At 43.9% G+C, this 25,947-nt stretch overlaps 1 protein-coding gene across 9 annotated transcripts in view; it reads left to right on the forward strand.

Moving 5' to 3' along the window:
* The first annotated feature begins 14 nt into the window (after positions 1-14).
* LOC143327145 (serine/threonine-protein kinase WNK2) overlaps positions 15-25,947 on the forward strand; it is a 42,127-nt gene continuing 16,194 nt past the window's right edge. For 2 of the 9 annotated variants that reach the window (XM_076741354.1, XM_076741350.1), the window contains exons 1-14: positions 15-783; positions 1,386-2,211; positions 15,661-15,833; positions 16,045-16,265; positions 16,360-16,517; positions 17,988-18,076; positions 18,595-18,814; positions 20,751-21,027; positions 21,115-21,230; positions 21,556-22,467; positions 23,127-24,335; positions 24,456-24,494; positions 25,018-25,152; positions 25,345-25,776. In XM_076741354.1, the coding sequence (XP_076597469.1) occupies positions 1,564-2,211; positions 15,661-15,833; positions 16,045-16,265; positions 16,360-16,517; positions 17,988-18,076; positions 18,595-18,814; positions 20,751-21,027; positions 21,115-21,230; positions 21,556-22,467; positions 23,127-24,335; positions 24,456-24,494; positions 25,018-25,152; positions 25,345-25,776 (4,629 nt within the window). In that variant the 5' untranslated portion in view covers positions 15-783; positions 1,386-1,563. Of the gene's footprint in view, positions 1,026-1,385; positions 2,212-15,660; positions 15,834-16,044; positions 16,266-16,359; positions 16,518-17,987; positions 18,077-18,594; positions 18,815-20,750; positions 21,028-21,114; positions 21,231-21,555; positions 22,468-23,126; positions 24,336-24,455; positions 24,495-25,017; positions 25,153-25,344; positions 25,777-25,947 lie in introns of all 9 variants that reach the window. The other 7 variants (XM_076741347.1, XM_076741353.1, XM_076741351.1 and 4 more) reach the window with 6 other exon arrangements.

Raw genomic sequence — 25,947 nt, forward strand, 5'->3', positions numbered from 1 at the left:
TGAGAACCTGAGCTGCATAGTGTCCTGCTGAGGGGAAAGAGAAGACGGGACCTGCAAGCATATAGCCTGCTTAACAGAGTAGCAGATGCACATTCAGTTATTCTATTGTGTGCAACAACTGAAATGTTACCCATTTTTTTGTGAAGAAAATTGTGTTGTACTGCAAGCTGTTGAGCCGTGAGTGAGAAGCAGAGAGACACGTGATTGGATGAGTTGGTGAAGGGCGTGAAAGAATTTTTTTTTTTTTTTTTTTTACAGGCGATAATAGGCTTTTGCAGGGAATACTCATTCAACCGCTTTGTCGCTCACTGGCGTTGATGCTACACAGTCTTTGTTGGTCTTTTCATGTGAGATATGTGTCACTCTGGCTGTCGGACAGCGCAGCGGTTAGTCGGCTCTCCTCGGTGTCCCAGCGTGCTGTGTTATTGGACGGTCCCTCCAGTCGTTACCAGGGGCGTGGAACCAAGCGAGCTGAATGGGAAACACATTTGTGTGCCTCGTCGTTGTTTAAACCTAACGAGGAGAGACGATGACAAGCGAGAACAGTTGTCCTCGTGAATTAATTGCCGAGTGGACGACCGGCAAACTGAAATTTCCCGTGTCTTAAAGCGGCCTTACTGGTCTTCAACTACACGCTCCGCATACAACAGCCACGAAGGAGCCGCGGGGAGACGCGGCATCGTTAGCTGCTGTATCTGCAACCCAGGAGAAGGATGCGAGGACTTGAAAGGAGAAAGGAGATAAATATAACATATTCGTCTTTTCCCCCCTCGTCAGTGACGGGTCAGTGTGCAGATAAGACAGTTTATTCTGAATTTCTTTGCGGTCATTTGGGTGGCGCTTGTGCGTGAAAATGGGGATAATGTGCAGACAGGGCGTTTTAAAGTCCACCTTTCTGCCGTGGACAATCGGCTAACGTTAGCCAGGTTCTCCTAACACGGGACCTGGCGGGTCTGCCTGTGTCGTGCATCGCTAGCGTGAGTTTAGCCGAGGTTTTGGTCGGTTTTCTTGGCTTTTTGAACGAGGTAAGTCGTGTCCCATCCCGGTTCGGTGTAACTGTGATAAAATGTTTGAAGACCAGCTAACCTATTGTGTGAATGTCGAGGCTAACTCAGAACCGACGAACGTTAGTTCTGAATTGCTAAACTTAACGTTCACTCGTGTCGTCAGAGCCAGCTTGCTAGTTTCTCGTTCACCTGGCCGATGATGGCTCCTGCTAACAGTATGTTTTAACTTGTCTTTTCATCACCTGCTTTCCCTGACACAAACTTACTTAAACAGTGTAATGACCGACGCACTTAAAACCAATACATAGCTCCAGCTTTGTTCCGCACAGGAGGAAATGTTGGATTTTGTGTCACTAACTGGCGACATTTCTTTTGCAGCTCTTGTTATCGGATGAAACCTCGTCTGTCATCCATCCCGGTGTTGTTAGGGGCCTCTGCTGGCAAACTGCGTCACCGAGTGGGCGCTGCAGGTACTCATCTCTAAATCTGCGTGTTGGGAAGTCTAGCCATGGCACGAATGACCTGGAAACCAAAGTGACTGAACTTTTAAATCACCATGGAGCCGGAGGCGAATTCCAACTCCGAGCCCCACCAAGAACTGAAATATCCATCTGTCCCCAACTCTCAGTGTGAACTGGCCGTGAATATGCATGAGGCCATGGGTGGTGGAAATGTCAATCTTGTGGACTCAGTAGTGAGAGGTGGGAGTGACCCCAGTGCGTATCCTTCTTGCAGTTATCACAGGAATGTGCATCAGAGATTCATCAGGAGAAGTCTGTGGTTCTCGGACACGGATGAGCAGGCCTTTGAAGCGCCTGAGTGCGACAACAGGAGTAAGATCCTAAACATAAACCTGCGAACAATTGTGGACAGGACACGGGGGACTAGTTGCGGGATACAGGAAGGGTCCAGCACTGAAAGTCAAGGTGGGCAAAAAGACAGTGCAACAGAGAGCGCCAGTGCCGACGAGGAGAAGGAGAAAGGTGGAGGTGCATTAAATCTTACGTGCAGTGATGCTGGTAAAGCCGCTATCAAGGCAGCCAGTGAGGAGAACGAGGAGGAGGCAGAGATGAAAGCTGTCTCCACATCTCCGGGAGGAAGATTCCTCAAATTTGACATTGAGCTGGGTAGAGGATCCTTCAAGACTGTCTACAAGGGCCTGGATACTGACACTTGGGTGGAAGTTGCCTGGTGTGAGCTGCAGGTAAAATACTAAAACTCAGCACATTTTTAGTCATTTTCAGTTCAGAACAGACAAAGCAGCTGCATATACCACCATTTTTTTCTGAAATGCACTTGCAGGTGGGCGTGGGAGGCACTGTCAAACCATAAATATAATTTAGTAATAAGTATCTTCTGCTCTCTCTGAGAAAAAAGTTCTTTTTCAGCCAGTGATTTATGTTAATGGGAGAATGGCTGACTCTCACAGGAAGCCCTGGCTTGGTGCTTCCCTCTCTGTCGGTCAATGTTCATGCATCATGGTAGAGTAATGGTGATGACTTCAGGGAGCTGTCAATCAGCCAGAGTCTCATGAGGGAGTCCACTAAGTTGCAAATGGGTTACCACTAAATGTTAAATGGTTTACACAGGAAAAGTGATTGACAAGCATTAGCTGCTGACGTGGAGACACACACCACCACTGAAGTATAGTGATCAGCAGTTTTGCAAATGCACAAGGAGAGTCTATCTTGTCTTGCATTACACAGACACAGGAAAATCACCAGCTTAGACTGTGCAAAGGTATTAACTAATTATTTCCGTCCTTTGGAGACTGCAGCAGGGATTATCTCTCTCTCCCTCTCTCTCCCAGGAGGCTTAAGGGGGACTACAGTAAGCATGACTGCCCCCCTCAAAGAAGGAAAACTTGTGCTGTGATTTGTTATTCTTTCACCATTCAGATTAACATTGTTAAGGACTCGCATCCATCAGTTTAAACTCAAACGCACTTAATTTTTGCGCCACTCGTTTGCCCAGCTCATAACGCAATGACACGGAACACACTTATTAGATCGGACAGTCCATGAGATGCTAGTGTGCGCTCCGTCCCAGCAGTGTGTCTGCATGTTAGGAGCTGTGCTACTCCCTGCCTCCCTCCCTCTGTGCAACAGGAGGTAGGCAGACAGGAAGCAGCTGAAGTGCGCTATAGCCTGCTGGGAACTGTGTGGCGGTCCTGTGGCCTCAATGAATACTAATGCCTAGGGTACTGAAAACATGCTGCGTCAGTAACACGAGAGACTAAAGAATGTTAGCTGCTGCTCATCGCATTGAAAGAATTCAACCTGCTTTGCATGACTGTAGCATCACAAGGCAGTGACACATCACTGAAAAGGACTTAAAGAAGATAACATGCCATTGGCCGACAATGAGTAAAGATAAAGTCGCACCGAGAGACATGATGACTTCACTTGGATGATGTCATGCAGACTGATAGTAGCAGTTGAGCAATCCCACATCCACCTCAACTTGACAACACTAAGCTGCAATTGGACTCAGCGGACAACAGGATGTGTTACCGGAAGCAATTTACTGTGTTTAATTCTCCCCTATTGACACACATTAAAACTCCCTCTAGTGGACAGTCAATAATGGATGTTAATCACAATATGAATGGTCCTTTCCCACAAGCAGGTTCTCATCTAGGCGGTCTCTCATGTATTGTAGCTTTGAGCTGAGAGTCTTTCATAAAAACAAAATACTTTGCTGACCTGATCAGTGTGTTTCATCAGAGCGCTTTGTGTGCCTGAGTCAGTACCATCTCACGCTTTCTTCAGTTGATCAGAATAACTTGTGATCTCATACTGATTAAACCTGCCTTTTTTTAAAAATTGATCATCAAGTCTAGATGTTTTATAACAAGCAGTTCAGTATTTGATGGGTGGAGTGGTGCAGAGTTATGTCATACAAAGTGTGACAAATCTCTAAATGCAAAACTTGATATGAAATTGTGATTTTTAGAGCTTCAACTAGCTAATGCCAATGCATTTTTCACTGGCTTAGACACGTTCCTTCATAATTGAGACTTTTCTCCTTGCTACATTACAGTACAGTGGGACTGTGACTAAATATTGATTTATATTCATTTGATTTATTATATATTTCATTAGTGATTATATTATGTTGAAATGTCATAAAATAGTGAAAAATGCACATCACAATTTCTTGGAATCTTAGGGGATATCTTGAGATTGTAGCTGCAATCCAACTTTTTGTTGATAAATCAATTAGTAAATCTTAAATGTGTGAAGTTGTTGCTTTTGCTTCCTTAAAGCAAATAGATTCTTTTAGGATTTTGCCCTATTGGCTGGACTAAACGTGACCTCTTATGTCACTTTAGTGTCTAAGAAAGTGTACTATATAAATTTCTCTGATGTTTTATAAGTAAACAAGCAAATAATTTGATTTATAATGAAAATTAAATGAAGCCCTACTTCAGATGACTTTTTTGTCAAACAAAGAATAAAGTCTCATTCAACGCGCCTTTTAATGTGAAGTAATTTGGACAAGGTTTTGAGCTGTTTCATTGTGTGATGGTGCACACTGAACATGTCCTAAATTTGAATAGTTGCACTAAGTGTGACCACTTTATCCTTCATCCATTTTACTGACTTTCTAAAAGAGAAATTTAAGTGTTTGTAGCTCCAGTGGGATTTATCATCATGTTTCATGTTGTTGTGTGGATTGTAAGGAATCCCTGTAAAGACTGGTGGTCTAAGACGAGAACCCACACTGCCCACAATCACGCCAGATCTTCTCAGTCATACAGCAAACTGCAAGTACGGGTATCAAATAGTTTCAACACCGCACATAAAGTAGTGAAGATTTTCTGCCCGTATTATGCATGTTTACTCTTAAGCGTTTCATGTAGATGATGCCAGTTTTGCCTTGCTAAGGAAACTGGTGGAAAACGGGAAGACAGTGAAGCTCTCTGTGAAAGCGATATGACTCTGTGATTTTCCACTGTTTTCCCTCCTTCCAGTGGTCACATGGCTTTCTTGCCTAGAAATGTTAATCTGGCCCTGTGTTTATTCTTTACGTCTCTCTTCCTCACCCCTCTCACTCACTCCCCTGCCCCTTTCCTCCAGTACCCATCTCCCCCACATCTCTGTTTCTGTGCCAGGCTGCTGGCATAACACAGATGGCCCTGGCTCAGGCAGGGATGTTAATCTGAGAGAAAGATGCCTGTTGGGACTTTTTTTCATTGTCGAGAGGAAACACTTCTTGTGTTTCTGTTTGCCTCATTCCTATCATTGCTCCATGGAATTTATTTTTTAAACTTTGGAAACTTCCCGTTTCTGCCAATTGTGGCTTTGTGTACAGATTTTTATCTCAGTGTCGCGCACAGTCGCAGACGCAGAGTTTACTTCTGACTTTGTGCAGGCTTCTCTGTGGTATTTGGCAGTGAGCTTGTTGTTCTGTAGATTAAATCTGGTTCCCAGCTTGTGAATGCAGACCTGGCAATGATACCATGGCGGTGATATGGCGCTGCCTGTCTTTGAATGTTTGCTGGAGGTTAGGCCAGGCCCAAACAGGTCCAGTAAATGACATTATGAGTCACCAGGTCAATGGTTCCAAACACTGGATTTTGCTGTAGTAGCAGATTAGATGAAGCCATGTTATAAGATGGTGATGTGTTTCTAAACATAGTTTATGGCTGTCTCTTTGGATTGACGTGTTAAGTGTTAACAACAACAGTAACCTCTTCTTGATCACTCGGATGGCAGAAGGCAAACAAAGTTGGAGATGCTCAAGTGGGTCATTGGTTACAGCCCATTTGGCATTTGAGGCCCATGGAAGCAAGAGCAGCCAGACCCAATGGCTGTAGCTAACAGTGCCTTGTCAGTGGCCTCATCTTCAGGCATGCCTGAACTCCCATGTCACTCAGCCAACCCTAAGACCCTGAAGGAAGGGGGACAAGCCTGTTAGAGCCACAGCAATGCAGCCTGTGGTATAGCTCCAACAGGCTTGTTGGAAAGAGGCTAGTTAATGGAATCTAGAGCTAATACATAGGAGACAGTCACTGCCTAGCATTGTTAAAATGTTTTCACTGTCAGAGAAGTTAACTATTTTAAAATGCTTTGTCATCCATGTCACGCTGGAAAGATGAGAGATGAGACTAATTTGAGTGATGACCTGAACAACACAAACACAATCTCAGAACTGAGTGTATCATATTCGTACAAGTGGAAGTTGTTAAAAAACTTCAGAAAAGTACGACCCGGCATGTTGGCTTAGTCTGACAATGTGGCCTTAGAGTGACACATGATCTGAGGATGGCAGGGAATAAGTGTATTGGTTTGAGTTAGAGAGCTGTCAAATGGGGAAAAAGATCTCCCTCCTCTTGCTTTAGCTGAACAGGCCACAAGCAGGGTTTGGCTTATTAAGACTGTTACAAGTATGTGTAACAAAATCTCCAGAAATCAGAGCGTGTCTATAAGTTTGATATGCTTGACAAAAAGAGCTTCAATAGACAGAGGTGGACAAAATTAAAGAAACCCCTTACGATACATAGTGCATTGCTGTGGCCCAGTATCCATTTGTTCAAGATCATGATGTTTGTCAGAGGTGGTGTTTTGGCTCTTTTAAGTTCACGGTTTACAGTAATGTAAAGCAAACTTCAATGATTAATTACTCATCAAAATTGTTGCAGATTAAATATTTGATCAAGTAGCTAACAATTGAGTAATAGTTTCAGCCTTTTATTAAAGCTGATGATACCCACTTACCACGTATGAAATTGTGCTTGCTGTGCCTGCACATCTGACTGACTCTTATACTATTGTCTTCATTGATCATACCAGGATTCAGTGAGCAATCTCCAGAGATGCATCTTTCGCACCCATACGCAGTCTAACCTTGAACTGATGAGGACTCAACCAAATGGCCTTTAACCTCCCTCGCCTCTCCCCCAACAATAGAAAATGTCACAACAGCTCATTAGGACTAGTAATCCCTGTTGGAATTTAAGATGGTTATGTGTATGAACAAATCTGGAGCGCCACTGTATTCTGAAAAGGCCTCCTGCTTAGGCTCTGTGGTATGAAGACAAGGGTTACTTTTAATGCAGTAGCTGACCTCTGCATCACTAAGCTATTTATGTAATAGTGAGTACAAAACAAGTGGCCACACAGAAGCACTTGTGTCTTAAATCTAACTGGAAACTGTTAACATTTATTTTGACAGTTCATTTTGTATGTAAAGCCTCTTATGTTCAAGGACTGTAGGAGAGATTAGTAGAGTTTTGCTCTGGGTTTTAAAATTGTGAGGTTGTGTGGCTGGGATATATGTACATTTTGTAGGTTGTGCATCCATCTGGGGGTTGTGTGTGCATGCTTGCTTGAGGCAAAGATGGTACCAAAGGTGGAAAATACATTGATACGAAGAAGTTATTGTACAACTTAGGCCCGTGCTGGAAACACAAAATGTACATGAAATGCACATTTAAAAACGTGTGAAAATTTGCTGTGTAATCCTCTGTAATGTCCTAACTTCAGCACCTTCACCTGCATCAGAGAGGTCCTAATTTAAACCTGTGGTGATTTTAGAGGCTTTGATTTGTGGTGCACTGGGTTGACTTATAGTAAAAGGTGTTTATGATATTGTGGTCACTGTGGAAAAAATATTAGACATAGTAGAGAGGAATGCAAAATGGGTCTGTTGATCTGATTGTTTTATGTTTGGCAGTTAGCTATACATCTTGCATGTACACAGCCTAACTGAGGACTCCAAGAACAATCAGATGTGATGTTGATGATAGTCAGTGTCCATGAGGACAGCTTCTGTACATGTTATCTTTCTGTTTACTAACATGTTCATAGTTACCTGAGAACTGATTGGTGTGTAACACTAGCACTCGAACTCTCACCTTCATCATTGGTCCCTGCCTCCTACAGTAGTTGTCCTATATTGTCTACCAGGAAATGACAAATCAACATCTCATTAGTAATGTGAATTATGATTTTATTGCACTGAGAAAGAGGGTTGATTTGAAGTTCTCCATGCAGGAAAAACCCTTGCTTGTGTTTTGCCCATGTGGTGTTTAGTCTGGGTCGGGGTATTATGCTGAATCAAGGCTGTCTCTTTGGCTCTGTGCCCCCATACTGCAGCGGCTGATAAAATAGTCAAGGAAGGGGGGGCTTGGCCAGGCTGCCCGGTTTGGCTAAGGACATCTTTACCCAGAGCACCACTCTTCTTCTCTTCCTTGTCTCAGCTCCAATCCCCATCATCAGTGATGCGGGGAAAGGGGTGCATTTGCAAGACTGCCCAACCTTCACACACTCCCTTTCTGGTTTGCACCAGTCCACGCTGGTTTTATTAGGCTTTGGTGACTTACATGGGCATTGAGCACATTTGTTAATACTTGTTTTAAATTCAGAGCAACTGGGTGAAATTGCCACCCTAGGTATCATAGCACCACAGCTATTTGTAGCTAGCTGTGTTAGCTACTGTATGGTTTTTATAATGGGTCTGAGAATCTGTGTAGCCATTAAGCATCGATGTTTGGTGTCTGTGCAGTGTACTGTGTGTGTTGAAGATGTCATCGCCAGCTGTCGAGCCTCAGGTTCTGCTGGACACACTGGTCGGCACTGCCTCCTGTCCTCTTTGAAGGCTTGTTAATTAGAAATGAAAAAGCTAAGGAAACATGGCCTATTTTGATCGTTGCTGCTTGACTTTAGAATCACAATAACGGGTAACTGATGTCAGTGATTATTATTCATCAGTATTAAGAGTCAGCTGTAAGAAGCTAATTGTTTCAGCACTACTGAAGAGGAGCAGCAGGGAGACCAGAGCTGATTTGGGTACTTTCAGTCTCAGTGACTTACACTGTTTTCATGCCCTGTGCATTACTAGAGGGAGGTTAATGGGTCTGTTTGCTGTGCATCTGATGGAGACACCAAGGTTTCCATCTCACTTTTTCCTTGGAGATTTTGCTTTTATTTCATTAAAGGTATTCATTTTATATGTTAATGGAGGAGGCTTTTCTCTGTTGTATTTCTTCAGTAATCATGATTGGGGATTTTGGCAGGCCTGTATTATCAGCAAATATTGGCTTCAGTGCTGAAAAGATAAGTTGATTAATTAATTCATCCATTCAAATCACAACCAAACCTAGAATTCTATGCTTCCAGCTTCTGAAATACAAGGATTTGCTATTTTTCTCTGGTTTATGTCATTGCAAATTGAATGTATTTGGGTTTTGGATTGTTTGATGGACACAACAAGCAGTGTTGAAGATGTCACTCTGGGCTATGGAAAATTATGATTGTCATATGCGTTTGCCTCAAGAATCCAGCATCAGTCAGGCAATTGCATAAGCATCATTAGTGTGGAATCAGAATTTTTTGTTTCTTTGTCTCTGTGTCAAAGAACTGTTTGTCAGCCTACGCGTTTAGTCTGTGACAGGAAAGAGGTTTATAGGAGGTTTGTATGCCCTAATCCATATTTGGTCCTGGTCACAATAAGCTAGACACTCATACACTTAAACACCCATGCAACAAGAGCCTTTCACTGTTGTATACTTAAAGTCCATTTTAGTCATAAGTGCATGTGTGACATAATGCTTTGTTTTTTTCCTGCTGAGGCTGCTGGGGGTGTGATGGTGTCATACATCTCCTCCTCCTCCTTATCTCTTCACCTATTTTTCTTACCTCACACCCCTCACACCCAGCAGCAGAATAGCCATTGGTCATAGGCTGATTTTAACAGTATTGTCTTATTATCCCGGTGTCACCGTGGCTTGTCATCTTTGATAGTGTTGCTGTCTTTCAGGCTTCTCCTTGACAAGGCTGGGTGATATATGCACATACTTCTCCCCTTAGCCTTTCAGCAGTCTCACCAGCTCTTCCTCATTTAAAATATTATGCTGTGCCACTCTTTGAGTGCCAGTGTGCCAATTAGCACAGTCTGGATTTATAGTGGCTAACACTGAAATAGAGATAACAGAGTGACCAGCACAGCTGTTGGCTAAATTCTCCTGCAGTCATGACTGACAGGACACAATTCAGCTGCGGGCAGTCTGCTGGCTCATGGCTCGCCCTGCACCAGCTTTGTTACAGCAGCAGAAGCACTGCAATACTCATCTCTTATTGAGGCTTGGTGCAGGGGGTGGCAGGGTGTCCAAGTAATGAAGCATACCTCCTTCAACCTGGCAACCAGGCTCCATGACTGATGATTCCAAACATGGTCATTGTTGAAATGTCTAAATAAGCTGTGGATAAGACTCAGCTTTAGGGTGTTCTGTGTCATTCTATCATCCAGTCAAGAGAATCATCCGACATGGATCAATAAGGCATCACATTATGATTGTGACTAAACTAAAGCTTTTCATTGCAGTGTTAAAAAGCTATGCTAATGCCTGGTTGCTCTGTGGTTTCAGTGTGGCCAACTGTGAGTGTGTGTGTCTAAGTGAAACAAATCTGTACAGTTCTACCGGTTGATGTCGTAATGATTTCAACAGAGTCTGGTTTTAGATTGTTTTACAAGTACATCCTGGGGTGAAATATTTTCTTTCTTAATCCCCTTAGCCAAATGTTGTGACATATTTTGAGTACGCTGGGTTTAGCTGTTTAGATTTTGTAGTAGAGGTTGTTGACAAGTTCTTTGAATAAAAATCTCTGTCACACTATTGTTACTAAACCCAAATGATGCTAATCTGCTCCTTGTTAATCAAGGATCAAGATGAGGCCAAGTTAATGGGGAAAAGAGGAAATTGTAATTAGGAACACAAAGCTTCAGACCAATTTGACACACTGATTCTTTCTCTCTTTTTTTTTGGAATTTAACTGCCATAATAAGGGCTAATACTGAAACCAGTTGCTCTCCTAATAACTTTACTCCTCGGGTTGTGTTTCTCGTTGGTTCACTGATCGTAGAGATTTGAATATTATGTAAGCAGAACTTGCGAGCTATCAGTCTGATCAGCGTTAGGATGGATACACTAGATTGGATGGATTTCATGGCATCTAGATGGTGACTTGGGTTAGCTGCTTGGTCATTTTATAGACCCATCTGGGCCAATGTCCAAAAATATTATAGTCCTAATATTTCTTACGAGAGAATAAAGCCTGTTTTCTTTGCCTCTATACTTTGCTAATGGTCTTCTGTCTTTTATGTAGTAAGTAAAAGACTATTCATTTCATGGAAAGGACTTTCCTGTGCTTTAAAATAATGATCCAGTCCCATACAATTTTTGTGTTCGCTCCAAGTAAGGCAGACTGTTTTTGATCATTTACAATATGGGTGTAACATAAAATTCCCAGTTTGGTATGCTTTTGATATACCATGGAAAACATTACATGTTTGTTATTTATTTCAAACTTTCAGAGTGAATTTCACCCTCTAGAATTTCTGTTCAGCATGTGGCAACAGTAGACAATAGACTGTTTGGACAACAATCGTTTGGGTCACAGGGCATAACGAACCAAGGAAGTCCTGTACTGAACAGAGTGGGACGAATAGCAGTGTTACACCCCTTACTTATAAATATAGCTACACATAGGTGACAGTAATTTTTCAGATTCAGATTTTTCAATTCAGATTCAAATATTTAATAATTTAGAAATTACAGTCAGCAGTTATTTAATGTCTCAGTCATTTGTCTGCTGTATATGACTGACATTTTACACTAATAAACTAATTCAATAGAAAGTGTGATTACCTGCTCTAAGCCTACTGATATCTAGCTGTATCTTTCTAAGCTAAAGACTTTTGTCAGATTATTAACACCATTAATTTGGGGTGTGTAATTTCAGTTATGAGAATGGAACCATCCATCTCAATAGATTTCATGAGTCACCGTTTTTGTGTTTCTAAAGGGGTGTGTGTGTGGAGTGAGTGAGTGAGAGAGAGAGAATTTGTGTTCACGAAGTTTTCTCTGCTTGAGACCTCCATCAGCATCTATGACTCGCTCGTGAGTCTGTCAGATGTCTTAGATTGATGCTTTGGAAAGATGGCCTGCCTCAACACTCTGTAGCCTGACAGCTCCCCCTACTAGGGACGATCTGATTCTATTTATGGATAATAAATAGTTGACACTCATTCTCCTATAACCCCCCTCAATCCCTTCAGCATTTGATTACATTCTTTTTTTAATGAAGCAAAAACTTCAGTGTAATGGTAAATCCTTCGACATGCTTGCACAGCGCTCTACTGCTAAGGACTTGTGTTTGTTGGAGAGCTGGATACTCCAAAACTATTTCCACATTAAGATGCTTATTGGCAGATTTATGTTGTGTTCTGTGTGTTTTCTCTGCTCTCGGCATAAGTTTGATAGGACAGCAAACAAGCTTGATTAGTGATGGTGACTACATTACACAGACTAGCTGTCGGGCTTGTTTTTTTCTTTAAAAGGGTCATGTCACTCCAGCTAGAAGGGCACTTGGAACGCAGACACTACTCCAAGGCCAGTAGTCCACTTTGCCATGCCAAAACCATCAGAGTTTTACAACTACATGTGTAGGATTGCTGGTGCTTTTGAATGTGGAGTTCTACAATAAGGCTATGTTTTGTCACTGTTGAACTTAACTATCATCTACTGGATTTTAAGATAAATGGCATTTATTCCTTTCTTGCCCTGTCAACAAAAGTGAAAGATAATTTGTATATGCACCCCTGCAATTCGCTTCTGCTCCAAGATTGAAGGGGTCCTTGGCGTATGCTACACCCTTTGAACAAGTTTCATGAAGATCAGATCAGTAGTTTATTCCAAATCCTGCTGGCAAATAGACAAACGAACCAACAAGCAAACAATTTGAACCAAATACATAACCTTCTACGTATGTATCAGTGGTCCACCAACAGCATGGCAGCTTCTTTATCCACAATATTGCACTTAGAAATTAAAAAAGTATTTTGTCCAGATAAATTTGGGTACTTAAAAGTAGACCTGGCTTGGAATTGTACTGAATAGCAGTATATCCATTTTGCTGGCACTGTAAGGCACTTGGAGTGATACCATCTACCAGTGCATACCGTACATTCTGTAGCGATAGGTTGCCTCAGTGTAATGCCGATTCCAAACTAAGGCTGTGTTCGTTCCATGTTCTGTCCGAAGAGTTATATCATACATTACTGATTATGTCAGTATCTGACAGGGAAACAACAAGAGCCTTTTCTGTGAAACCAAATAGCGCCCCTAACAGGGAACTGTAAATCTCACAGCTTTGTTGTATCTCCCCTTAGATCCTCAGCTAAAGAAGCTGAGCTGACAGCCGTCTCTCTGCAGTAAGGATGCTTTCTTCTTAAATGGAGAGTACGCACTATAGATGACATGTGACATTGGACCTAGAACTTGACTTGAACACATAGTTGTGCAATTACATGGTATATTTGCCTGCAAAGTTCCCAGGACTAATATCTTAATCTATTATCTGGTCCCTGTAGCATCCAGAGGCTCCATGTTGTGGGCCTTAAGAGCCACCAGAGATGTATAACTGCTAGAGCACACAGATGTAGTGGGTGGCAGCATAGTGGAGCGCAGCTTTATAGATTGCTTCCTGCTAATGTCACAATCTATTTTTCCTGTCTGTGCTGCCTGGTATGGTTTTCTTCGTGTGTGTTTAACCTCGCCTGGGCAGTTCCACACTCTCTTGTGGCCAGCTGAGCCTTTCCTTTAGCACAGTGTACAGTACACACTTGATAAAATTCTGACAACATACTTGCACACAAATGCTAGATAATCTGTTTGCAGCACCACTTGGATTTCAAATGTAACGCAATAATGAGTCACACTCGTTAAACCCTCACATCCCTCACAGTAACTATGAAGCAGGTAACGAGTCTCGTATTGATGCTTCTGTGATGTTCATTGTCTGGTGCGTGTATGTATGTGTGTGTGCCTTGGGAATGACATTCTTCCACTGTCTCAGTGTGCATATGTATCTGTCTGTGTATCTCGCCAAGCTGTGCACAACACCTCTGAGCCTACATGTGGCTTCTGAATTATGCAGAAGCCCCAGTGTCTGCTGAGAGGGAAAGCAGAAGTGAGAGAGCAAATGGAGGTGTGTGTGTGTGTGTGTGTGTGTGTGTGTGTGTGTGTGTGTGTGTGTGTGTGTGTTGGTGGTGGGGGGGTGGAGGGTGGAGTGTGATTGGGACTTAGGGAACACTCTGTGGTGGGGGTAAGGGGGTTATTTAGGAAAAGCAGCAGGATGCCTGAAAGATGAGAGATGATAAGAGGAGGGGGCAAGAAAGATAAAGCAGCAATGGAGGAGGAAGAAGGGAGGAAAGCTGCAGTGTCCGATGGTTGAAATATCCTGTATGCTGTCCGTCTCGTTCCTCACTGTCTCTCCTTTTAGACCTGAGTTCAGGTAAACTTTGGTCCATGTGCTGCGTCTGTGCAGCAAAGAGCACTTGGGGATAGCCCAGCCCAACTTGGCCCCAGCCTTCCATTGCTCAGCTTGCCTCTGTAGAAAGGGTTCTCTGCAGAACTGAATTATTCATCGGACTTTAGAAGAGTGCACTGAAAATCCCCACCCCCCACACACTTGCACACAAAACCTGATATGCCACATTCACACACACGCACAGTGCTTTATCATCATATCATCACTCCTCAACACACTGCATCACAGCACATCTTGCTTCATTGTTCATTTTTAGATTATTCAGGCTGATTTTTGTATGTGTTCTGCTGTTTCATCTCGCAGGGAGTTCATCATGGTTGAATAATTAAATAGATTAGATCTCGCTAGGTTGTGTTCCTTGCATTCCATCGTCACTGTCGTCCGTCTCTGTGAGGGGTGGGGTCGTGCTTCTGGTCCATGCTCAGTGCTGACTACACGTGCGTGTTTGTTACATAAGTCGTTGCTGTGGTGGTTTAAAAAAAGGGGGGGGGGGATCGCAGCAAAGAAACCCTAGGCAATACCTAGAGCAAGGTGCTCTCAGTGTGGGGTCAGCCTTATAGGGAATTAGAGAGAGAAGAGATTGAGAGGGAGCGGTTACTGGAGATGTGTTGATGTGTGTGCAGGGGATGTTTGGTTGTGGAGGAGGGAGTGGTTGATGTTTGGGGTGCAGAGAGGGAGACAGATTGCAGATATGGGGGGAGGGGGGAAAGGAGCAAAAGGTAGTGGATGAGAGAGTGAGAAAGCAAGTGAAGGAGATGGAGAAAGATAGAAGAAATCGATGACACATAACCTTTAGCTGCAGTGGGTAGAGGGTGTGGCCATGTTAATGTGTGGGCTTATTCTCCCCCCAGTCACTGTGGTTTGTCACCCTTTCATGTCTTGTTACACAGCCTCTGTGTTACTGGATGCATTAAAGCTGAGTGAGAGGTCACATCTGACAGCTTTTATACTTAGAATATCACGCACATGCATTATATTAAGGATGAATGCTGTTACTGCTTGAGAAAGCCACCTGATCTGGATTCTTCCCCCACACAAACTGCTGACTGTCATCAGCTTGGTTATCCATATGGTCCAATTAGAGATGTGTACATGGCTCAAAGACTGACACTAACCCCCCTCTCACTCACTCTGTCATTCCTTCTTGCTAAAGCAAACTGGATGCATGAATTCAAAGTGTGCAGGGAAGTGCCTCCAAGGTGACGGCCTCTCCCATCTGGCAGTTCCTGTGAAGCAAACATGATATAATAAGAATGTTATCATTAAGGCTTCATATAAATGATTTCCCTCTGCTGCATCTGTCATCCTTCCTCTAGGATCGTAAGCTGTCAAAAGTGGAACGTCAGCGCTTTAAGGAGGAGGCAGAGATGTTGAAGGGTCTTCAGCATCCCAACATTGTACGTTTCTATGACTTTTGGGAGTCACCCCTGAAAGGGAAGAAGTGCATTGTTTTAGTAACAGAGCTCATGACTTCAGGAACACTAAAAACGTGAGTACTGATGAAGGCAGATATCGAACAGACAACTACTCTGACAATTCACCATTTGTGCCCGTGACAGATCTTCACACTGGTTGAAGTGAACTTACCTTTTCAATCACAATTACAATTTCACATTTTTTGTGCGTGTTCTGTAGTGTTTTACTGAAAATATGTTTTAAAACTCACATGTTTATAATGTGTCTCCCTCTCCTTCCTACAGCTATCTAAAGCGCTTCAAGGTAATGAAGCCCAAAGTGCTGAGGAGCTGGTGCAGACAGATCCTGAAAGGCCTTCACTTTCTCCACACCAGGACCCCTCCCATCATACACAGGGACCTCAAATGTGATAACATCTTTATCACTGGACCTACAGGCTCGGTCAAGATAGGGGACTTAGGACTGGCAACACTCAAGGCGGCTTCCTTTGCCAAGAGCGTCATAGGTAGGAGACTTTGAAATGTAACTTGCAGATTGTCTTAATGGTTCTCACAGTACAGAAGTAAATGTCATATCCATTGGCGCTCTTCTCTCTTCAGGCACCCCGGAATTCATGGCTCCAGAGATGTATGAGGAACACTATGATGAGGCTGTGGATGTCTACGCCTTTGGCATGTGCATGCTAGAGATGGCCACCTCAGAGTACCCCTACTCCGAGTGCCAGAATGCTGCACAGATATACCGCAAAGTCACTAGTGTGAGTCAGCAGTTCAGTCCAAAGTATTTAACTTACTGCAGATTTCACATAGACAAGTTCAGTGGCCCAAAACGATAACAGATAAAGATAAGAAAACTGTGATAACTATGTAATAACAGCTTGGACAATAAAATAAGACAATAAGATTCTGCTTGTAGCATGCATTTTTTAAAATAATTCAGGGTCATGCTTAGTGACTCTGTAAGATGGGGAGAAGTAATGTCAGGAATATTTTTAGTTGCTTCACCACATAACAAGTCCTGCAAGTTTTTAATAGCAGAAAAGCAGCTTTTCTTAGAGTGCAAGATCTGCTCTGTTGTTTTCAGCTAGATGGATCCTCAGCCTTGATTTTCTTGGGTAAAGAATCTAAGGAGCCATATGGAGTCACAGAGGGAGTCCAAATCTCCTTTGTTTTTTAGATAAAGCCTAAAGGCTCTGTTCCACTCCATTTCAATGAATGTGTGTCTGTTAGCATGGCATACTGCAAACTGTTTTTAGATCAGGGGGTATCTGAAGTCATGATAGACTTCCTGATTTGATGAAGAGTATTGATTTTCCACTCTTGAGACTTGGCAGGGTTGGAATCTGAGAGACGACTCTTTCACCTGCTGTTTAAGAAGAGACGACCTCAATGCCCATATTAATGGCAAGGCAGCATCAGTACAGCCATCTCTAGATACTGTTCTCTGCATTGTTACCATATGCATATTAGAGTGCCCTGCAGGGACCACTGCAGGATATTAATAGGAGATTGATCAAAGAGGAACCCTGATAGCTGTATACTACTCCCTGAGCACATACAGCATTCAGCTGCATAATTTGTAGCAATGTTAATCCAAAGGATGCATATACTTTATATCTTAGATGCAGAAAGTGCCTCTTCTCAGAATGCATGATTTCACAGGTTATGTCAGCACCATATCTTATGCTGCACCATAGAGACAATAACTGGATAGAATGTGCATGCGAAAAAATAGCTTGGTGAAGAAGGTCGGAGTGCTTAGGTAAGAAAGTGTAGTATTAACAGATATTCTACCATTATGAAGGTTATACCATAAATTAAACACTCACTCACAGGTTAAAAAATGTCTGAAAATGTCTATAGAAACTTCTCAAACCACATACTCAGGATGCTCTGAGCAGTCAAAATACCATAGGAATCAAGGCCACTTGTAGTTTACAAATGTAAAAACATCAGGAACCAAGACAGTGGTTTGAGGGTTTTCTGTGGATGCTTTTATACTTTTTGGCATCCACTGCAACCGACAGTTTCTAGCTGACCACAGCTGCTGTGCTCTGTCAAGACCGACAAACCTGCAGCGTGTGAGTGCGTAATACTTAAAAGATAAGATTTGAGGTGGAGTATCACAAAAACATCCCCACGCTCTTTCCTTTGTGATTGTTTTTCATCAACACAGTATCCCTTCATGGCGTGTCCTCAGCATTTTGTTTATATTTCCCTTTCCTCAGGGAGTGAAGCCAGCCAGCTACAACAAGGTCATGGATCCTGAAATCAAGGAGATTATTGGGGAGTGTATCTGCCAAAAGAAAGAGGAGCGGTGAGTGACGGTCCCCATCATTGTCCAGTGTCCAGCCAACAGGGCACACAAGGTGCCCTCTCATCTTTCATGCCATGTCTCGCCTCCCCCGCTTCATTCCTCATTGCTGAGCCGCTGACAGTTGGGCTCTCAGCAGCAATGCGGTCTCCCACCATATCTGCAGGGTGTCTTTCATTTCTGTAGCAGCGTAATGAGTTTGTGTACAGAGGGGAAAATAACCCTTAATTAGCTTCCAGTGAGTTTTTTCTTTTTTTATATATACAATTGAAGCATGATTGGTTTCGATGACTGACTTTGTTTCAGCAGCACAGTTAAGCCATGTCCATATATGATGTAATTACCGTGTTAAACAAGGCCAAGATGTCCTTTCACTATCAACACACCACAACTCTTGTACCACAGCTAACCATATTGATGCTAATGCTATCTGCCAACACTGTACATTACAGATAAGTGGCATCAGTGTATATAGCACAAATTTGTGCCAGAGTCTTGAGTTTTGGTGTTCCCTCTCTCAGGTACACCATCAAGGACCTGCTGAACCATGCTTTCTTTGCTGAGGACACAGGGGTAAGGGTGGAGCTAGCTGAGGAGGATGATGGGAAAAAAGCCTCAATAGCCCTGAAACTGTGGGTGGAAGACCACAAGAAGTTAAAAGGGAAGTACAAGGAGAGTGGAGCCATCGAGTTCACGTTTGATCTGGAAAAAGAGGTCCCTGAGGTTGTGGCACAAGAGATGGTGAGTGAGAAATTGAAGGCATGGTAAGATGGTCTTCATACAAATATTCAAAAATAGAAACGTAATTGGAGATAAACAAGGATGTGGAGCACTGTAAGCTACAGTATGTACTTCACATTGTGCATGCTACCTAAAATACATTAAAGACATGTTCAGCCTTTTCAAAATCTATTTTGTAATTTCATTATCACTAATAAATTAGTTCTAACCTATGCTGGTGATACAGTTTGTCATGCTTTGCATGTCTTTGTGGCTTGGTGTGTTCTAGTGGCTGGCAGTACTCATATCTCATCATTAGGGAATGCACTCAAGTGCAGATTGCTGGTGATAACTTACTCTGCTCTTCCAGGAATACAGTGATTGCGGTTTTATTTTTTCCTCTTGTTTACATGGTTTTCTCCAGTCTGTCTTGGCCTGGTTTTTATTGCAGGCCCTTATCTGATTGTGTTCACTGAAGACTTCTGTCAGTGTGGAAGCCATGATAATACCTATGCCGAGCTTTTATATCAGCTATCTAACTTTCTGAAGCGCCATGAAATGATTTATTAGATAATGGGATTAAGAGAGACTGAGTTAACAACTCGACTTCAGCTGGAGAATGTAAACATAATCATTGTCTGGCTTTGTTCTTTCACAGCCTTAAACAGGTTTTGGTGAAAAAAAAGGAATGAAACTGGTGCACAATAACACCAATAGTAAAGAGACCGATTTTTCAGTGAGACGTGTACAGAAAGGTTGTCCTTTTAGTGAGACTATTGAAAATGGACTCAAACAAAAGTGCTTTGACACAGACTTGTGTCAGACCTGTCCATTGCCGTCTACAGTATGTGCTTGTGCACCATGTGCAAGGAAAGGAGGGAAAGACAGATGTTTTGACAGTGGGGTGTGTCAGCGGAGAGGTCTGCAAATGAATCACTTTAGTAAGGTGCGTTTTCCCTCAGATTATTTAAAAAGAAGAGTATTATTATTAAATACTCAGCTAGCTGATCCAGTGACAGAGAGTGAGTAGCTGCTGTCCTCTCTTTTCCTATTTCTTATTTTAACCACTATTTTCCATTTCATCGTTGCTCTCTATCTTTCGCCCACACATTTCTTTCCCTATTTTTTGTCTGTTCTGTCTCCGCTTGTCTGTGGTGTTTTAGCCTTGACCAGGCTATGAAGCTGTGAAAAGAAATTTAAGACCTCTCTCCAGCAATTGCCTTGGGGATGAGAGTAGACATGTGGATCAACAGCCCATGAGATTGTATGGCCTGCATGCTCCCATGTCAAATCACTCCATATCCACTCTAATGAGTAATTTCTCTACAGACAGAGAACATGAGATATGTGATTTCCCTCCACTAATGGGCCTGGAACGCTCCTTTTTTTATCATTCATTCTGGCTTTTGTGCTAATGATGCCTAATCTCTCTGCAATGTGTTTTAAATGGTATTTTATACCGTGCATGCGTACTGTACTTCACAGTTTATGAATGATATACTTGATTCAAATAGTGTTAGTTTTAATATCCACAGCATAACTACTGGACTAGTATTTTTTTGCATGAACTGCAATGTACTGTAACATTGACCATCATCATGTGTCATTGCAAGTACGGAGGGAGCTAAAGCTCTGTGGCCAGTTTATAAATGGCTTTATGTTGTTTTCTCCCCTTTTTGGTTCATGTACAACATGTGGTCTGCGCATTGTGTCTTGATCTTTGTTATTTGCAGATGTAACATCTCAGGCAATTCTGTTGTGAAGAATGAACAAAGCCACTGACAAAGGGAATACTTCCCCACTGCTCTGATCCCCTTAAAATAGATTTTCTATTCCTTCCTTTTCTTACTCTTTCTCTCTCCCTCACACGCTCCCCTCTTTAATGCACGCTCTCATCTCTCACATGCTCTATGCTAAAAATATCCTAGAAGTCATGCTCTTCCCTTTTCTTTGTCAGGTGGAGTCTGGCTTCTTCCACGAGAGTGATGCTAAGACTGTGGGAAAGTCAATCAGGGACCGTGTGGCACTGATCAAGTGGAGGAGGGAGAGAACGGTGTCTGCTGCAGCTGCAGTGAATCAAAGTGAAGGGGGACACGCGATCCAGATGATACCATCTCAGGGCATCTCTGCTGGGCCCGCGCATATAGGACAGCCATTGCTGGAACCAGAAGAGGCAGAGGCAGACCAGCACAACAGGCTGCGTAACCTACCAGCCAGTGCCACCTCAGTGACATGTAAGAGACTCTTTTCTCTTCCGCTCAGAAACACACGAGCTTAATCTTTGACTTTTTTATGAGTGCACATTTTGTGTGTCTTTGCAGCAGACGGCACACTTGACAGTGGCATGGGCTCCACTGTGTACTCAGACTCCCACAGCAGCCAGCAGAGTGTCCTCTACCAGTCCCTGCTGGAGCCTATTACTATGGCAACACAGCAGGTCTGTATCAGGAGCATACACACCCAGGTGGACCATACACATTCAGATTTGTTGAAATACACACACCCTGTGACAGCAGCCATTGCTCATGTAGCCTTGGGACAGAGCACAGGCGCTGTACGTTCATCTGCACAGTCGACACGCATACACATTTTTGGACATGTGCCGATCAGTCTTCATTATCACAGCATGTCTCGTACATTCATGTGTCGTTGCAAGCAAGTTTGTTTGTCCTCATCTCATCACATATATATATTTTTGTCATGATCTCTTCATTTTGAGTAACGTGTGTTCTGCTTTTGGGTTGCTCCTCTATCGTTGCCAGAGCAATAGCCCTTTTCTGACAGATCGACCTCACTCCTGTGAAAAGGGTGAAGTATGGGGAGCAACGCTGAGTCCAGAGCTCAGGACTCGTTTGGGAGCTGCAGCCCGGAGAGGAAGTGCCCCTGTTATTGACACTCAGAGGGCAAACCACATTGCTCAACTCCATGCCCTCATTCAGTCTGAGAGATCAATCAGTCCCACGCCCACAGTAACAGAGAACCAGTCAGAACTCAGCCCCTCAGGGCTTCACTCAGAGGCTAAAGATGGCTTCCCCTCCCAGAGTACTCTGCCACTGTTGCAGGTCTCCCCTGTCTCTTCACTTTCTGAGTACCGTCGCCTGAGTGACACCAGCATCAGGCCATCATCAGAGGCCACCAGTGAGAACTTATATCTGCCTGCGTCAAGTGAACGCAGACACTCTGACCTTAGTAGCCTTCTGAGCCTAACCTGCCATCATAACCACCATTTAGCAATGCATAGAAACCACGTGTGCCAGGCCTGCCTCTCTTTGCTTCTTATAAGGTCACGTGAAGGGATCCATCGTGGTCCTTCTGCTGTCATGCCAGCACACCTCTGTCCATGTGACTTTAGACACCCCCCGTCCTCTGGTGGAGCAATGACCACCCCTGGTTATGGACGGCTGAAAGGTTCAAGTGATTGTTCTGATTTCTCACTGCTTCAGCAGTCTCTGTTCAATATAATCAGCCGCAAAGCAGCCCCTTGTCACACCACACCCACACAAGCCTCCCTGCTGCACTCCTCAGCTGCCCACAGGCCTGCTTGCAGTGATGGAGATGGCAGCCACAAGAGTCATCCCCTGAGTGGCAGTTTGGTAGGGGACCAAGAACCCCTCCGGGACTGCGAAGATAGATTCTGTGCCGGAGAGCAGCAAGTTACCAGGGCTGTGGGAGTGGTAGGTCACAATAGCAGACAAGTCACTTTAGTTTCCCATGAGGGGCCAACACCTGCTTAACTGATTTCTCCCAGCCTGTAGGAGATACAACAGTTTTTTTTGTTTGTTTTTTTGCATGGAGCCGGTCTGATCTCATGTCTACTGTCTGAGTCTTGCTGCCTGCATAGGCCTACAGAGCTGACCGTTCTCTTAAAAATCATAAGCTTGCTCCTGTCTGAGGACAATGGCGCAGTCTCTAACAGACCACATTTCCCTGCTGATTAACTTTAATCAATTCCTTCTAGAACTGACCTTGATTTTTACATTTTCCTTTTCTGCTTTACTGGCACATTGCTACAGCTGTCTTGCTCCTTAACCTACCTGGGATAGATGGTCGCTGATTGGAGGAGAAGGGGTGGCTGCCTGATCTTTCTCCTCTTGATCGCTCCTGCCTTTTCTCCCTTGAGTCCTTATTTTAGTGCACACCTGTCACCGCCTGCTCATTGTTGAGACAGATGTTTCATAAACTTATTTTTATCCCTCATCCTCTCATTATACTTACATCCGGTATGACTTCATATAATTGGCCCAGTTATTAACTTTTATGGGATTTTAACCATGACCAGTAAAATTCATCCCCTAGAGGTTGTAATTTGAATTTCTTTCCTTTGTGTTCTCAGGCCGGTTCTGCAGGTCACCAGAATCAACAGTCTATCCAGGGCCTGCCCTCTTCCAGCACACCAGTGCACGCACCACTGCAGTACATCCAGCCTGGACACAGCTACCCTGCTGCTCCATATGCTGGCCCACACAGTGCTGCAGCACCAGCTCCATCCAGTCTGTGTTCAGTCAACATCCAGCATACAGTCAGTGCTGCTAGCTACACACCTCCAAGTGTGCAGCAGACTCAAGCTGCAGCAGGTATTCCAACATCAGCTGTCCCACAGCATGTTGCACAGAGCTATCAAGCACCAGGCCACCAACAGCAGCAGGCAACAGCAGCAAGCTCTTCGACCATTCCTTTGAAAGTCCAACAAACTTTTCAGAACTGTGCGGCCCCAACTCAACAACAGGCTCACTCTGCATCAGGATATGCTGCTCCGGTTCAACAACAGACTGCAGCAGCAGCATCCACCCTGCCAGCACAAAGCTACCCTCTTGCATCTGTTGCCCCAACTATGGCTGCCACGGACCAGTGTCATCCTGCACAAGTTCCCAGTGCAAAGCAACATGTTCAAGCTGCTGTCAATCTGCCCAGTCAGCAGCCTGGTCAGAGCTCCCCCACACCAGCACTTTATAACCAACAGATACCTATTCAGCAAGAGCACCAACAGCCCTTGCTGCAAAATACTCAGTCCAGTCTACATTTAACACAGCATGCTGGGCAGGCTTATATTCAGCCTCAACTCCAGCATGCCCAAGAAACTCTGCATAGTACACACCAACAAATGGGACAACAGCCTACGCACCATTCTCAAAATGTTCAGTCTTCTGGCCAACAACAAGTACACACCCCAACCCTACAGAAGCACAGTCAGAAAACCATGCAGACAGCAGTTCAACCACAGAGCCATGACATATCCCAGTCTACTGTCCAACAGGTTCAGACCCCAGCTCCTCAACCTCATCCGACAGCAGCCCCAGTTGTGCAGGTTGCAGCCACACTCCAGAGTTACCCTACTGCAGGTCTACCTGATACTGCCCCTCAGAGCTACCCACATTCTGCCATCAATGTGCTACAGCAACAGACTGCTCCAACTCAGAGCCAGTACCTGCCTGCACAGTCTGCTGCAGCGCCACAGACCTATGGGGGAGCTAACCAGGTAGTGACTCCTCAGAGCCTTCCAGCCTCTTCCCAACATAGCCAGGCTGCTCATATCACACAGCAGGTGAGTGAACAGTGTTGATGGTCACTGTAAAGTAAATTGTAGCAAGGTGGCATACGTAGTGCCCCAATTTTATATTTGTGTTCCTTCCTCTGACCTCACCCTGTTTTCATTTTTCATCAGTTTCAACCCTATCTTTGCATCGGTGCTTTCCTGAATCAGGTAGAACGCCTTTGTCTCAACACACTTTGTCACTGTAGGACTCAATGTGGGAGGGACAGAAAGTCATGCATTTAAACAAGTGAACACCATCTATGGTAATGGTAGTTTTGGAGCGGCTTATATAGTGGATCGTGGTTTTGATTTGCTGCAGCTTAATTGGAAGCAGCTGTTTTGGTGGACAGTAGGTGGAAAAAAATAAACATCCCAATAAACAGGAGTTTCCTCGGACAACTGCCAACAGAGAAATAAGTGAACAGTAATGAAAACAATAACAGTGGTTTTAGCCGCTGCACCCGCCAGCCCTCCCAGGGTTGCTCTGTGTCTGTGGTACGCATTGTGCTCCAGTATGTGCAGCAGATTCAGACTGATTCCAGGCTTAGGGACAGGACGGAAGATGTGAGCTATTCTCATCTGGGTCAATAGCAGGAAATGCAGATTTCCAAACTGAGAGATGAGACTGGAATATGTCCCTTTGTTGAACTTCCTTCCTCTTTTTCTCCCTCTTCTTCGTGTTCTTCTGTAGGCTGTTCCTGCTGGTCAAAACCTTTCACATCTTGGACAAGATGGACAGGGCCATGGGATAAATCTCAGCCAATCAGCTTCCAATGTGCCAGCCCATGCACTTCCTTCTCAGCAACCACCAACGCACCCATCGCAGGTATCATCACTGTCTTCTCACTGCTTTCATAAATATCTTAGATTATACCTGTTAATTTTTCTTTTATCTGAGCTATTGTGTTTCAGCAGTGTACTCTAGCTCGGATTAAACAGACCAATGACAATGAACTTTGTTCTATAGATTGTCAGATTTTCCTCTGTTTCTTCCTTCCTGTTTTTCTTTTCCTTTCAGTTTCCCTCACAGTATCCCACAGTCCAAGTGATGACAGCTGTGACGGACTGTGAATCCTCCCACCCTCACCCCTGCACTGCGCCTCACCCTTCAACCTCCTCCTCTTTTAACCATATCTACCTTTCTCCTGCACAGACTCTCCCTGTGACCCCCTCTGTCTCCCCCGTTTCTCCTCTGCACAGTGAAAACATGTTAGTTTCACCCATCCCAGTTTCCCTCATACCTTCCCCCTCACCTGTGTTGGGCAAGGTGGGGCCCACATCCCCACAGCACCAGCCCACCGCTGCTCTGCAGCAGAATGTTAGATCTGAAACTTGTCATTTACAACCTGCATTCATATCAGCACTAACCACACACCCCTTACACACACACGGTGCCCCGTCCCAGAACACACACCCTCCCATAAATGGCAGCACTCAGCCTCTGATGCAGGTAATTATGATGGCTGCAATGGAGTGCAGATGTTTACCAAGAGGGTGTGAACTGGAACCACTGATTGTGATAATCTCTGTCACACTGTTTTAACATCCTTGTTTGCAACACAAAAGAGTGTTTTTACAGTCACTGTGCTGTTGTTCTGTGGCTGAAGGGTGATGAATATTT

This window comes from Chaetodon auriga, chromosome 10 (genome assembly GCF_051107435.1).
Source record: "Chaetodon auriga isolate fChaAug3 chromosome 10, fChaAug3.hap1, whole genome shotgun sequence".
NCBI classification, from domain to species: domain Eukaryota; kingdom Metazoa; phylum Chordata; class Actinopteri; order Chaetodontiformes; family Chaetodontidae; genus Chaetodon; species Chaetodon auriga.